Genomic DNA, 16,507 nt, shown 5'->3' on the forward strand with positions numbered 1-16,507 from the left:
ACAGTTTCTGCAGATTAAAAAGCACAGTATTTACTCTGTAAGACATGCATTCCATAGAAATATATGACTTATTTTTACCATTTCACAAGACACCAGATTGTGCTCTCCACTATTTGAGTGACCTGGAGGTAGACACATTTGAAAGAAGTACAGATGAAGGAAGTGGTTTTCCTAGCAATAGGAACTTTGTGTGAAAACTATTCAAATATTATTGTCTTCCTCTTTCATGTTTGTGCCTTGCTCAGGGTTTTTGTTAGTGCACACTATACAATTACTCCTTTAAAGCACTATTCTCCAAACATTTGCAATGCCAATATGCAAAGTACCCCCTTGCTCTGAAAAAGCCAAATGCCCCTTATAAGTCCTTCCAATTAAGTTAAACAATTCACACAAATAATATGCATTGTAAATTTCAATATCTTTCCTAGATGTTGTAATCGCTAGATTTAGCTTAGCAGGCTGTAGCTTCCTGAGAGCTCAGCGGGGCTGCTCAGGGCAATGTGACCCGGTCGCATCCCGCAGTCCATTTCGGACGACCCCGCGGTCTTGCTCCGGCAGCTAGCAGCGCTACAACCAGTGATGGAGAAGGAGGCAGAGAAGGGTCTCCCATGAGGGCTAGAGAGGACTTTAATCACGATCCCCAGAGGCAGAGAGACCTCATGGTCTCAGCGTGGGGGCAGTTCTCAGGCGCTCAGGGGCGGTCCCTGGGCAGGGTTGGGGTACAGGAACCAATAGGGAGCGCCCGAGGGAGTGGCCAAGGCTAGGGGCAAGGGAAAAGTGGGAGAACAACGTAGGATAGGGAAAGCAATGGATAAACGGATCGCCACACCCAGAGACACTATTCTGTGAATTATTTAAGATCTAGGTTATAGAAATAGCCTTATTCAAAAAGCTCATCCCAAAGTTCAATTTAATTTGTTTAAAATTGCTACTTATGACAGATTTAATGGATATGTCCAGACTAAAAGTTTTCTTTTCTCTCTCACACACAGTCTTAATATATGAGCAATAAAACAGTGGTTTACTAGACTAGTTAACTGTCAGTTATACCATGAGTATCTGTTAGCTGACTCAGAAAAGATTGCAATGTCTTCTCATTGACTCAGTCTTCATAAAAGCCCAGGGAATAACTCATGTACAGAGATGGCTTTACTACAGCTGTCTTGATGGCTGCAGTCCACATGCTCTTGTTACCATTTTAATACATATTTACACATAATTACGGCCTTAATGTTTTTCCCAGAAAAAAACCATAATAAATCACCCTTATTACTTTTCATCTTATTCTACCACTACTTGAATTAGTAATGAGTCAAAAGCAAAACCAAATCAACTAAACACCAATGTTCCCTGTTTTCATCTATGTATTTTTCCTCCTTATTTCCTTTGATGATTTGCATGTATGTCAATATCTTGGACAAGAAATGGTCTTTTCTCTTGAAGACTTGGAATTTATTAGAACTGTCTCTGGGAGTTATGGGATTGGATACAGTATCTAGTGAGGCAGTCTGTGAGAAAGAGTACACTTAATACAGAATGGAATTCTGAGATTTTGGTTGACATAAGCAATGTGCTGGAACAGCCTTTACACAAAGATATTCACCTCCAGCCTGTGGAGGACCCCATGCTGGAGCAGATGATTGCCCAAACAAGGCCATGGCCACGTGCAAAACCCATACTGGAGTGGGCTTCTGGTAGGATCTGTGGACCTCTGGAGAAAAGAGTCCACACTGGAGTAGATTTGCTGTCAGGACTTGTGGCCCCACAGGAGACTCAAACTGGAGCAATCTGTTCCTGAAGGACTGCACTTCACAAAAGGGATGCACACTGGAGCAGTTTGTGAAGAACTGCAGCCTGTGGAAATGACTCATGTTGGAGAAGTTTATGAAGGACTGTCTCCTGTGGGAGGGACCTCACACTGGAGCAGGACAAGAGTGTGAGGAGTCCTCACCCTGAGGAAGAAGCTGTAGAGACATGTGATGAAGTGACCACAACCCTCATTCCCCATCCCCCCTGCTTTGGGTGGGGGGAAGGAGCGAGAGAATTCAGTGATGAACTTGAGTTTTTATATCTCATTACCCTACTCTGATTCAACTGGTAATGGTTAACGTAAGTGATCTCTCCCTGTCCTTATCTTGACATGTGAGTCTTTCGTTATACTTTCTCACCCTGCCCATTTGAGGAGGGGAGTGATAGAGTGTCTTTGGTGGGCAACCATCATCCAGCCAGGGTCAATCCAGCACACTTAGAAACTCCCTTCTGGCTGATTATCAAAGAGGAATAGAATACCAGTCTGAATGATTTTAACCACCAAACTGTCTTACCATCGCTATCTTAGTTTGGTAAGAAAGGCGCTGTCACGGTTTGACACGGGCCAAACACCAGGCACCCACGGAAGCGACTCAGTTACCCTCCCCTGCTACAGCTGGGCAGAGGACAGAAAATTTAATGAAGGGTGCATGAGTTGAGATAAGGACCAGGAGAAAACACTCCAAGGGCAAAACAGACTCAACTTGAAGATATAAAGTGAATTTATTAGTAACAAAATCAGAGCACTAGAATGAGAAGTAAAATAAGCCCTTAAAAACACCTTCTTTCCCCTGACCCCTCCCTTCTTCCCACCAACAGCAAAGGGAGACAGGATGTGGGAATTTTGGTCAGTTCATCACCCGAGGTTTTCTTCCACTGCTTAGGGAAAGAAGTCCTTCCCTTGCTATGCCTTGGGGTCCCTTCCCACGGCAGACAGTTCTCCATGAACTTCTCTGATGCGGGTCCAATCTCATGAGCAGCAGTCCTGCCAAAACTGCTGCAACGTGAGTCCCTCCCATGGGCACACAGTCCTCCCAAAACTGCTGCGCCGTGGGTCTCTCTTCCACGGGGTGCAGTACTCCAAGGACAGGCTGCTCCCGCCTGGAAGCAGGGCCCTCTCTCCTTGGGGTCTCCCACTGGATCACAGCCTCCTCCAGGCATCCACCCACTCCAACACGGGCACCTCCCCCACGGGCTGCGGGTGGATCTCTGCATCCCCCGTGGATCCCCATGGGCTGCAGGGGCACAGCTGCTTCACCATGGTCTGCACCACAGCCTGCAGAGGAACCTCAGCTCTGGCACCCGGAGCACCTCCTCCCCCTCCTTCTTCACTGACATTGGTGTCTCCACTGTTGTTTCTTTTACATTTTCTCACTCCTACTCTGTCTGGAAAATTACAACTCTGCCCCCACCTTTGTTTTGATTTCTTCTTAACTATGTTATCACAGAGGCGCTACCACCATCTCTAACTGGCCCAGGCTTGGCAGTGGCATATCCATCTTCAGAGCCATCAGGGATTGCCTCTGCCAGTCATGGTGGAAGCTTCTGGCAGCTTCTCACAGAACTCACCTCTGTGGCCCCCCACTACCAAAAACCAGGCAGTACAAAACCAACACAGGTGCTTAGCACAGATTTGGGTTTCATTTGTCATGACTGAATCCTAGAATATCCTTGCTAATCCTTTATGGAATAAGACTCCTTCAAGACCTAGAATTAGTGGACATATGAATGAATATGAGATGCTTGAGAAGACTGAACACAGTCTCACAAAACTTCCAACATTGTCCATAATCATGTTGATAAGGGAAACTTGTTTGATAGTCTGTCTATAGCAAAAAGTACAAGCAAAGGATGAGATCAGAGCTCTTAGAGGAAGAAAGGAAGAACAGGGAGGCAAATTGCTCTATCAGTGCCTCTCCTGGATAAACATGCTGCATGCACACAGCCAGTAACCTACAACAGATCCCCATATCCTCAGTGGTAAAAGGAGCAATAGCATTCACATTTTGCTTCTGCAACTCAGCAATCACATACACTATAGTGCACATGATAAGTACGTTAACATTTTAAAGACTAATGTATATGTTTCTGCTCAAACCTTCCCAAATGCAGAAGTGGATGTTTCTATACCACTGAACTGGTGCAAACTTGGATACAGTAAGTCTATTTGGCTTTACTCCATACCAGTGTAGTGCTCAGTAGCAGTGAGAAACACATGTTCAAAAATATTAGAAGAGAGAATGAAAAAGTTTTATTATAAGACTGTTCATCTACATCTTGAATACTGTCTACAGATGGCCTCCTCAGCCTCTGAAAGGGTAATGTAGAACTGAAAACTGGAGAAAGTATGATCATGGTCCAGTTCCAGCAAAGAACTGAATATGTAAGTCTGGAAAAGAGATGAAGGATATGACAGAGCAATACGAGCGTCACGGACATGTGTGGGTAGGTCTTGAAGATTCAGAATTTCTTGCAGTGAGAGATTAGAGGTGATATAAATAAAGCCAGATCAAAACAAAGGAAATAATATTGTTCTTCTGAAGGATGGAACTCTTCATCCAAGGGCACAGTGGAAATACAAAATTGCATGCCTAGAGAAAGAAACAGGTCACTAAATATATATAAACCTTGACTAGATCAGCAAGCCACGGAGCTGAAAATAGGACATTAATCTGAATTATGTTTGCAGTTTACTCTTGTCTAAGTAGTCTGTGACAACCACTGCTGGAAAGAGGACATGAGAGAGACACAAAGACTTTCTTCTCCTCTTATTTATCTGCAGAGACTATTAAAAACTTTTATATTGAATACTTATGCTATGTACTGATAAAATCCTGAATATCTCATTCTTATTTCCTCACATTGATCACTCATTTATTATTCATGTCCTCTTACAGAAATTTTTACTTAGTCTTCAGTCACTCTTATCTAAATCCTTCATATTTATTCAGGAATCATACTCTTTAATTGAATTTGAGCTTGACGATCTCTTGCTTTTTGTTTTTCTCAGGATATTTTATTAATCTAATGTTCCTATGGGATTTTTCTAAGTGCTATTAAGACCAGTGAAGAGTTAAAAGAAAAGTAAGCAAAAAATCTAAATCTGATTATTTAATTTCCATCTGCTCTATAATTTGGGGGTCATGCTTAAATCTTCCTTTCTTTCATTTGCCTCAATTTATTTTTTAGGCCATTCCCATATCAACAATAATTTTATGACTCTTAAATTCCCCTAGAAAAGATAATTTTTATACATTTCACTTTCCCTGATAAGCAAAGAAATTCAGCTCAGATAATATCAAGCCGTTTCTTAAGTTTTGATCCCTCAAAGACCACTGTTGTCACTGACTTCTTTCTTCATAAAAAGTTCACTGTTTCATCTTTTGTCAAAGCTGTTTCCTTTCCTGATTTCATACTATACCACCTTAATAGATTCTTATGGCATTGTGCTTTACTTCAGATTTGAGATGAGAAGAAAAAAAAAAAAGTTGTACACTAACTTTACCTACCATTGTAAGAACATTGTCACTTCCCATATTATTATTGCATCAAGGAAAACATCTTGTACTGATTGTTTATAAAGATACAATAATGCTAATTTTTTATTTAAATCTTGGAGATTGTTTAATGTAATTTAAATTAGTTTCAATTTATCCCATCTACGCTATGGCTTTACCTGTGTAAATGAAGAATCTTTTCATTTTCGTCTTAATTTCTTTTTTGCTCTTTTTCTACTTTTTTTTTTATCATTTTTTTCTGATTAGTGTTAAATGGAAAGGCCCCTAAACCTCTGCTGTAGAATTTAACTCTCCTGGGAAACACTCTGAAGGCAGGCAGGCCTTGCACCTTTAACTGAAGCATTTCATAACTGCCTTACAAAATTAAAATGTAGCCCACATAATTTAATTTCATTGACTAGAGGCATTAAATGTTACCAAATATTTTTAAAGGCAGACTTTGGAAATAAGTAGTCTGCTAGATAATGATAAGCTTGTATATAACATAATTTAAATTGAATAAGCTTTTTATAAATCAATCTAGTGTAAATTTCTATCCAGAACCAGAACCATCATTAAAAAATAATCTCCTGTTTGTCAGGTGATTCTTTGATAACATATTTGATACACATGAAAATTGATATATCTGTCACTTTTCAAAAAATGTATGCTATGCTGTTAGTCCAAAAATACCGTTTGTTATATTTTTGGCACAAGGAAATATTTTTATGAAAGTACTGTAGAGGTATCTGTGACCATTTAAATCCAACGATGCGTCTTGAGTGTAATCTTATCACTAAATCTAGCATTAATTTGTTACCATGTGTAAGAGACGGTCCGAAAATCCCTCATCTGCCTCACGACCATCGCCAAGGACAGAGACTGAACACAGCAGTCCTGGCCTGGCTGAGGTGGGATTGTCTGCCAAGTGTTGCCTACGGGTGTGCCCACTGGGAACTGGTACACGTTCCTGAGGAAAATTAGTGCAGGTCGCAATGGACTGCGCCGTTCTTGCTGCCCAGGCAGGAAGGACTGCGCTGAAGCGGAAAGGAATGACCTGTCCTGTACACCTCTCCAGTACACCTGTCTTGTACGTCTGTCCTGTACCTGTTTCCCAAAGCAACGGACCCCATAACAATGGCTGTAGATTTCCCAACCTCTTGGCCAGTTGCCCCTCGCTTCTGAAAAGGACTATAAAGGGACCTTCTGAAATAACCGAGTCCGAGATCTCCCCACGGAAAGAAGACGAATCTATTGGCGGAAGACCACGAGGACTTCGTCTCATCCGTTGGTAGCTATTGCCCCTCTTTTCCCCCCTCTCTACTTTGTTTTTTTCTCTCTCTCTCTCTTACTCTCTTCTATTGCATTACTGTGTTGTGGGCACTTAATAAAGGTGCACTGTTTTGATTAAAACTGAAATCTCTTGTGTCCTTTTACACTCTGAGATTGATAAACGAACCATCACGACCCCCGCTTGCACTAGCGGATCGTGACATTAAACTGGCGTCACGGACAGGATCTGACAGACAGAAGGGGTTGCAAGGTTGTGTGTAGTCCGTAATAGGGGAAGGACGTTTCACTCCAGCCGCACCTAGCCCGACACCCCGAAAAGGGTGAGCGGTGTCTAGAAAGCAAGGGGGGTGACTCGAATTTCCCGCAAACTGCACACGCCTGGGTGAAAAGCACCCCATACTCAGTTGAGGGCTCTGTCTTCAGATTTTTCTCAAAAGATCTCTTAGTGTAAAAGGGGGAACTGTGTTTTTTGGTGTGTGTGTGAATTTGGACTGCTTGGTGTAGTGAAGAGACAACCATAAGTAACTTAAGGAGTACCTCCCAAGCAGATTTGGTCTCTTCATCCACCCAGGGAAGCGAAGGGAGACACAGTGAAGCTGTTTGTGTCGCAGTGTGTAATTAACTTTTACCTCCCTGTGGTGGTTTTGATCCCTTTATAAAATGACTGAAAACCCTAGTGCAAAAGTTAAAGCCGCGTTTTATGCTCTGCTAGCAAAACACAATGCCCGGCCCTCTCCGGGAGGGGAAGAATGGGCTCAGAATAACTGGTTTAATTTGGATAATGTAACTGACAGAGTATGTTCTTTACAACATGAGACTAGATTTAAATTTGGCCGAAATAAAACCATAATCTGCTCTGTTTTAGGGGCATGCCTTGCAGCGGCTATAGATCATCGCTTAAAGCGATGTACTGAGGAGAAAGCAATCATAGATTCACTTCAAAACCTAGTGGAGATTTTACAGAAACAATTAGATGAAGAGAAGAATAAAAATCATTTGCTAGAGACTGCTTTAAAAGAGGAATATTTTAAGAATTCAAAGAATACTGACTCACCAAAAGAGACAGAGGAAAAGGAAACTCCTCACATTAACCAAATATACCCCCAGAAAGAACTAATACTAGTAAAAAATTGTGGGGAAAACTGCTGCCCTCGTATAAGACCCCTGATTAAAACAGAATATAATTATATCAATAATGAAGATCTTGAACCGCATATCACCACTAAACAAATACCATACACTGCTGTTGAATTGGCCAGGTTAAAAAAGGAGTATGGGCGGCTCCCCCATGAATCTGAGACGGAATATGTTTTCCGAGTGTCCCTCACTGGAGGAGACCAAATTCAATTAGCTGAACAGGAGGCCAGTGGATACTGGGGACATGGAGTTTTCTTGACAACAGGAGACAAACGTGGCACATGGTCCCTGACTCAGCGTGCAGCTTTCTGGGCCGGGGGACTCAATCCTTTAGAAAGGGGAGACCCTTTAGCTATAGTTGGTACCCCCGATCAACTTCTAGAAAGCGTCCACAAAGCCGCCTGTCTGCAAATGATCCATGAAAGGAAATTAACTCCTGGATATGAATCCCCCATGCAATTACCTGTGAAACCTGAATTGATGACCCCTTTAATCCGAGGTCTTCCAGAATCACTCAAACCTACAGCAATTGTCCTTCAAAAAACCATAGCAGCTGTAGGCCCCGTAGATAGGCTGAATAGATTCCTTGGAAACCCGAGCGACCAAACCGGATCTACCGATCCTGGGTTTACTCCATATTCAACCCCCTCTCAGCCGCCAGGTTCACAATCGAATTCACCTGCCGGTGATCGCAAAGTTTGGACATGGAGTGAGGTTGCAGAAGATTTGATTAATTACAGTAGGAAATATGGACCTATAAAAATCCCAGAGGAAAAATCAGACAAAACAAAAGGTGTCAGGTACATTAGGGCTCCTCATAGTGAAAAACCAGAGAATGTAAAACAGATCCCTAAGCGTCAGCATTGGTGGTTATTAGGCATCAAAAAGGGGGTCCACAGAGATATGATGGATGGCTTACCCCCTGATAAATTGAGTAAGGTAGTGTCTAACTGGCACTGCCAAAAACCCATTCTACCGAATCCGTCAATTCAACGCAGTGCACCCCTCCTCCCTCAGAATCTGGGCAGTGAGTCAAAGCAACCTCTCCCTCAAAGTCTGTGCAGTGAGCCAAAACGACCTCTCCCTCAAAACCAGGGAAACTAGACACCCCGTCTCTTGTCAGTGGGCGAAGAGACGGAGCATGGGTACACCTGAGAATGCTCACTAAAAATAAAACAGGAGATATAATGATCACAGCTATTACAGGCCCTAAACAGGCACCTGTAACTTTTCTGATTGACACTGGAGCACAAATTTCTGCGCTGACAAAGAAAGATGCCCAGAGGTGTGGAATTGTTCCAACAAAGAACCAATATTGTGTTTTAAATGCCTTGGGAACACTCTCACTACAGGGACCAAATAATCCTAAGAATCCTGCACACTACCTTGGACAATCTGTTTTGGTAGACCTTCCTACTGTAGGAGAAGTACCACTAGTGCTAAAAAGCCCTCTGAATAAATATGCATGGGTAGCCTCTGATGCCCTAGGGAGAGAGCATCGGATACATACACGCTGCATAATTCCATCATTCTAATTTTCTGCCTTTGGTGGCAGACTCTGTTGTGTTTGCTTTTCACAGAAGAACTCCGAGGGACATGAAGAATCCGGCGTGGTCCCTCAAACAAGTTAAATTGCTGATGCAAAACAATGTCTCAGAAGTTCAACCAGCTTGTTCACCTTTTCTGCAAACTTCCTTCGAGGGGTGGACAACCTGGTTGCAAAAGCGGAACCCTTCTAAGAAACGAACGCAAAGAGACATAACCAGTGTTGTGGGAACAGGATTGGGAATCTTAAATAGTATTGATTCAGAAGTACTAATGAATAAATTAGCTGCCACAACTACAGATTTGACTAAAATACAACAACCACTACAGTCATCCCTATTAGCCTTGGGAAGCCATCAGTGGTTGTTATCGAACATATTACCAAATTGGGAAAAGGTAAATGTGAATGACCACAAATTGATAATTGACACACTCGATGCTACACAAAACAACATTTCTTTGGCTCTCAGCTGCATCCAGGCTCAATTATGGATGCAGTCAGTTGCTGCCTCAATTATAAGAGAAATTCCAATCCTGGTGGAACTTAGTAAATTTTACCTACGATCCCCTCACAAACACAGCCACAGCCTTTGTTCTAACCATACGTAATGCTTCAGTGCATTTGATATTCCCTGTCATTGCATTAGGGCTGAACCATGATGGAGCTGTTCTCTATCCTTTCGAGCATAGAGAATGGGCCCGTCAAATTGGTGAGAAGTGGCAAACTGTTAATTTAGAAACTTGTATTGTCCGAGAACAACAAGGATTTATCTGTGAAAGTAATGCAATTAGAGCTCAAGACATTTGTTTAGATACAGAACAAAATATCTGTCATTTTGAAATTCATCCTAACGAAATTCCTGAAACAGTGCTTGTCTATATAGGTAATGGATGTGCATGCTTAAGAACTGCTTGTGATAAAATATTTGTAGAAAATGTAGTAGTAGACACTAAAAATCATTCAAATTTTTGTGTTTGTAACTTTACTAAAATCATAGGATGCGATTTTTCATATTTAGCCCCAGTTACTTCTTATCACCTTTTACAGTCCAATTACACACTGATTCACCAATTATTGCCTACCCCCATTGGAATGAACCTTACTTTGGTAAAGCAATTGTTGCTTCACCAAGATTTAATTGAAATTTTGCAAAAGATCAAGAAAAATGGACAGAAAACCTTGGTAACTGTTCATCACAATGTGAAAGAAATACATCGTGTTCTAGAAAGGGTAAAGAAAGGTGCTGAACACAGGTGGTGGGATACTCTTTTTGGGTGGTCACCCACTGCTACAGGTGTCCTGAACAAATTGTGTCATCCCATCATTGTTCTCTTGATTTTGATCTTGATTGGTTTTGCTTTATCAGCAGTCTTATACATCATGAATTGGAGAATGATGAAACGGTTAACACAATTGACATCTATAATAGATGTCCACGTCCCATCCACTGTGGACATCCCCAAGGTTGTTGACACGAGACGAACTACACGAGTATTAAAATAAGATGTGATAAGAAATTAGAGATATTTTGATTAAAAAATTACATGTGTATTCTGATTTAAAAAAATTATTTACTTCTTTCTTTTGTTTCCTTCTTTTTCTTTTCTTTTCTTTTCTTTTCTTTTCTTTTCTTTTCTTTTCTTTTCTTTTCTTTTTTATTTTCTTTTTTTTTATTTTTTATTTTATTTTCTTTTATTTTCTTTTCTTTTGTTTTTTTTTATTTTATTTTCTTTTTTTTTCTTTTTTCTTTTCTTTTCTTTTCTTTTCTTTTCTTTTCTTTTCTTTTCTTTTCTTTTCTTTTCTTTTCTTTTCTTTTCTTTTCTTTTCTTTTCTTTTCTTTTCTTTTCTTTTCTTTTCTTTTCTTTTCTTTTCTTTTCTTTTCTTTTCTTTTCTTTTCTTTTCTTTTCTTTTCTTTTCCTTCCTTTCTTATGTTCTCTACCCTTTTCCGGGATATGCTACCAACATTGACGGGTCCTGAAGACTTCACAACGACACTACGAAATCATGCTGATGGAGCTCGCTTGACGACAATCGTGAGTCACGGGGTGGTGTAAGAGACGGTCCGAAAATCCCTCATCTGCCTCACGACCATTGCCGAGGACAGAGACTGAACACAGCAGTCCTGGCCTGGCTGAGGTGGGATTGTCTGCCAAGTGTTGCCTACGGGTGTGCCCACTGGGAACTGGTACACATTCCTGAGGAAAATTAGTGCAGGTCACAATAAACTGCGCCGTTCTTGCTGCCCAGGCGGGAAGGACTGCGCTGAAGCGGAAAGGAATGACCTGTCCTGTACACCTCTCCAGTACACCTGTCTTGTACGTCTGTCCTGTACCTGTTTCCCAAAGCAACAGACCCCATAACAATGGCTGTAGATTTCCCAACCTCTTGGCCAGTTGCCCCTCGCTTCTGAAAAGGACTATAAAGGGACCTTCTGAAATAACCGAGTCCGAGATCTCCCCACGGAAAGAAGACGAATCTATTGGCGGAAGACCACGAGGACTTCGTCTCATCCGTTGGTAGCTATTGCCCCTCTTTTTCCCCCTCTCTACTTTGTTTTTCTCTCTCTCTCTCTCTCTCTCTTACTCTCTTCTATTGCATTACTGTGTTGTGGGCACTTAATAAAGGTGCACTGTTTTGATTAAAACTGAAATCTCTTGTGTCCTTTTACACTCTGAGATTGATAAACGAACCATCACGACCCCCGCTTGCATTAGCAGATCGTGACACCATGTTTGTCAGAGACTAGAAAGGTTGATGTCTCAAGACATTTTGGGATGCATGTGTGTGTGGGGGGGAGTTAGGCAGGTCAGAACTTGCCCTGGCAAGACAGTGCCCTGCCCCACAGCCCTCTAGACCCTGTATCCAAATCCTTCACAGCTGCCAATCATTGAACCATTGGCACACCGGAGCAGGGCTCCACTCTTGCCTAACCCAGTTCCTGAGTGGCTGAGTGACCAGACATCCCACCTGGGGGGAGGGCCCACAAGGGTCCAAGGGTTTTTAAGACTGAACATGAGGCAAGCAGGTGTCTTGACCCTACCCTGCTCTTGGAGTTTCTGTCTGAACACGTTTGGAACCCAGGAGCTGGTAGCTATATGTGTGCTTTCCTATATCTTTTCTATCTTTCTGTCTTTCTCTCTTTCTTCTTCTACTGGACATGAAGTCAGACCCCAAAGAACCAAATAACAACTTCCAATAAGAGGTGTGACTACATCAAATAAAGTCAAAGGAAATAGGGATAGCAAATGAATATGAAATCAGTGTATATGATAAAAACTGTTCACTCGCTGCTCAGGGAACTTAAATGGAGGAAGGATCCCCCACGTGACCAGTGAACTGCAATAAAGAATGCCTGCTATCTAATACTCAAAACTGTGTTAGAAAGTTTCTATCCATCTGATTTCGGTATCATCACCATGGTCTTCACCATGGGCTGCAGGGGAACCTCAGCTCTGGCACCTGGAGCAGCTCTTCCCCTCCTTCTGCACTGACCTTGGTGTCTGCAGAGCTGTTCCTCTCACATGTTCTCAGCCCGCTTTTCTCTAGCCAAAATTACAACTGTGAAATAACTTTTTTTCTTCTTAACTATGTTATCACAGAGGCATTGCCACCACTTCTAATGGGCCCAGCCTTGGCCAGCGGCACGTCTATCTTTGGAGCTGCTAGGGTTTGGCTCTGCCAGACATGGAGCAAGCTTCTGGCAGCTTCTCACAGAAGCCACCCCCATAGCCCCCTGCTACCAAAGCTTGACCATGTGAACCTAATACAGCAACATTACAGTTTTTTCCAATTAGCAGTTTGGTCCAGTCATTTCCTTCAGTATTAATCATTAATTTTGAGGTAATCAGGCTTACACATTTATTAGTATCAGTCTTCACTCAAGTAATTTCCTGAGGAGCAGGAGGTCTTGCTTTAATCCATTACCATTTAATAACTGCAAATGTCAAATTTCAGCAATTTCATCTTTCTGTGCCTTTCTTAAAAATCCCTAGGTGGAGACACTTTTAGAAAATTTCCTAATGAGATTAGTACTTTAGAAGCAAAGAGAGTGTTGTGCTTGTGTCAGAAAATAAATCTATTATTTTATTTCCCCCCAAAATTTAAAAAAATATTTGACAGAACTTTCAGATAAGCAAATGTGATGTTATCTCAGTGGAACAAGTGAGAATAAATTGTGACAACAGTTTATGGCACAAAAAAAATCGTACTAAAAGAACTGTTTTCTTCTAGTCACTATAAATACAGCATTCAAGCAAATATAATACCAGAAAAATTTAAGGTTCTGATGTTTTCCTTAAAATCAATTTCTTATTCTTCTTTAATATTAAAGTAATTTCCTGGTTTGAAATTCTGTGGTAGGTCAAAAAGCTAAAATGAACATCTTGAAAAGAGTTATTTAATCTCATCAAGGTGAAACAATTTTAAACATATAATTTATATAATGGCTATGCTTCTATAAAAGCTATAGAGCTCAAAAATCAAAGGGTAACTGAGTGAATCTATATCTCCCCAGTGAGGTAATAAATGCACTTTAACACTGACTTTTCTTTGGGCAGTACCCTCAAGAGCTATTCAGAGTGCTTAAAAGGCTGACATCAGTTAATCCATTTTTTACACCACAAATCTGGGCATCTGTAACATTTTTTGCTTGATCACTTTGTTTAAGGCTCATAGATCTATGTACAATGTCAGCTCTCCCGTGTATGTTGTTACTTTACCTACATGGTGTTTTTACACTTCATTGATTAGTCCATTTTGGTTATTATCTGGAAGTACTATTAGCAACAGTGATTTCCAAAATTCTTATTAATTCAGTGTCACACAAAAATTGAGGTTTTTTCTGGACCATAAACATAATAACTCAGTTTAATAAGAAAAATGAAATTATGGCTGGCTATCTTGCTTAGTGATAGATGTAGCAATTTGGTCATGAGGCAAGAGCTGCCGATCATTTTTTTGAGATGTCTCAGATGTGACATGGGATATTTCAAAATACGGCAATAAAAAGCCATCTCCAGCAAGCAGCATTGTCACTTCATTTGGAACAGAGCTCTACTGGAGTTATTATTGAGCAAAAAATGGAAAAACAAAATATCTTTTGTTGTCCTATCTTTATGAAATAAATTCTTGAGACTAGGGACAACCATTTTGTGATTAATATTATTTTTCAATTAATATTAAAACTCTTTTTACAATTGGGAAAGATATCAACAGAAGATAGTGAAATACTTTTTTTTTTGCCACCATGACTGCAATACAGTCATTCTGCAACATGATCCAGGGTAATGGGAGAATGAATATCAAATCCTTTAGGCTTCAGAGTGTAGCTTGTAAAGTGACATCTGATGGAAAGCAACTGTTTAAGCTCAAGACAGCCATTCCGATTGTGTTCCCCAGAGATGCCAAGCCTTGAGATGCTTGGCTTCATTCTGGACAACCAAGTCAACCCTTCTACCTATGGACACCTACAGAAATTGGTATTTGAATTTAGAAGTTTGCACTTCTAACCTCAAAAAATTGCCTTTTTGTTCGAGCTGGAGCTTACAAGTTTGAGCAGTTCAGAAGTAGTCAAGAAGACATTTAAATTCCATTTAAATCCAGGAGGAATTCCTTTGCATTGCAATGTTAATGCCTTTCTATTTTCACTTTGAGTATTTGGCAAGGAATTAGAAAAAATGTTCTAAACTCTGCTCAACTTCAGGGAACATAATTTTGTCATAGCTAGTTCATGCCAGGCAAAGATCTTAAACATTAAGCTAGACATCAGAAAAGGACAGTGAATAATACAGTCAGGAAGCTAGATAAAATTCAATATCAGGGTGCATAATTTTGTAGATCAGTAGAATGAACAGATGACTAGGAAACCAGCAGATTAGATTTCTGGGACTGTTTTTGCAGTTGCTGTGGTTTAACTCCAGCCAGCAACCAAGACCCACAAGCCTCTTGGTCACTTCCACCAGCAGGATCAGGAAGAGAATGGGAAGGGTAAAAGTTGTAGAACTCGTGGGTTGAGATAAAGACAGTTTAATAGGGAAAGCACACAAACAAAACAAAAGAAGGAACTAATTCACTGCTTCCCAGGGGCAGGCAGGTGTTCAGCCATCTTCCAGAGATCAGGTCACCATCACGTGCATTGGTTACTTGGGAAGAAAAATGCCATCACTCCGAGTATGTCCCACTTCCTCCTTCTTCCCCTTACTTTATATATTGAGAATGATGGTCTGGAATATCCCTCTGGTAAGTTTGGGTCACCTGTCCTGACTGTGTCTCCTCCCAATCTGCTACTCACCTCCAACTTCCTCACCAGCATGGCAGCACAAAAAGCAGAAAAGACCCTGGCTCTGTGCAAGCCCTGCTCAGCGATAACAAATTTGTGCTCAGCACAAATCCAAAACACAGCCCCATGCTCAAAACTGTGAAGAAAGTTACCTCAGACAAAACCAGCGCAAGTTTTAATCAAATTTATTTGTTAAATGAATAAAATCTGGTACATCAGTGAGGTTATTTAGATATGCAAGTATATTTATGTGCTAATAGGGCTTCTAAAGGTTCTAATACTATTAATTATTTGCTTTTTCATGATGCATTTTAGTTTGATCATATGACTATACTTTGTTCCACTGATAGCTAGCATCTACCACATAAGAGTAATTGCAAGCGTAGTAAAAGCATGCTGAATATGTAAACTTGAAGTAAATGACTTTTTTTTTTGTAATAAATCTTCAAGTTTAGGAACAATAGAAGGATTTTAACATTTATCAATGTTTGAGAATTTAACATAATTTAACTTTGATAGTGAAAATTTTTGAGGAAGATAAACTTGGTAGATAAATTACAACTATCCAGAGAATAATTAATTTTACTTTACAATAAATTATTTTGAAACGGAATATCTCAGTCTTGACATTAAATAATAAGTGGTTAAGTATTTGTTAATATTTTTAAAATATTACCTAGATTTTATTTCTGGTGAAGAAACAAGCAGAAATTAAGTCAAATATTAATGCCATATTGATCCATTCCATACAAGTAACTTTTTCTGTCATTTATCCTCTTAATATTTCATATTGGACTATACAGCTGAAGCAGGCTGAGGTCAGTGCTCTGAACTAAAATCTAGAAGTCAAAATGGAAGGATTTTTTTTCTTACTTTATTACATAAACCTTTTGTGGAAAAAATAAAATATAAGTTCAAAGTTTTCTAACTAAATGTTGATGTAAAGAT

At 40.4% G+C, this 16,507-nt stretch overlaps 1 protein-coding gene across 1 annotated transcript; it reads left to right on the forward strand.

Annotated features, from left to right (window-relative positions):
* The first annotated feature begins 6,435 nt into the window (after positions 1-6,435).
* LOC116442262 lies at positions 6,436-9,091 on the forward strand. The gene has a single exon (XM_032105091.1). The coding sequence runs from the start codon at positions 7,260-7,262 to the stop codon at positions 8,838-8,840; it is 1,581 nt and encodes a 526-aa protein (XP_031960982.1). The 5' UTR covers positions 6,436-7,259; the 3' UTR covers positions 8,841-9,091.
* Positions 9,092-16,507: the final 7,416 nt, after the last annotated feature.

The sequence above is a fragment of the Corvus moneduloides genome, chromosome 3 (assembly GCF_009650955.1).
Source record: "Corvus moneduloides isolate bCorMon1 chromosome 3, bCorMon1.pri, whole genome shotgun sequence".
In the NCBI taxonomy this organism is placed as follows: domain Eukaryota; kingdom Metazoa; phylum Chordata; class Aves; order Passeriformes; family Corvidae; genus Corvus; species Corvus moneduloides.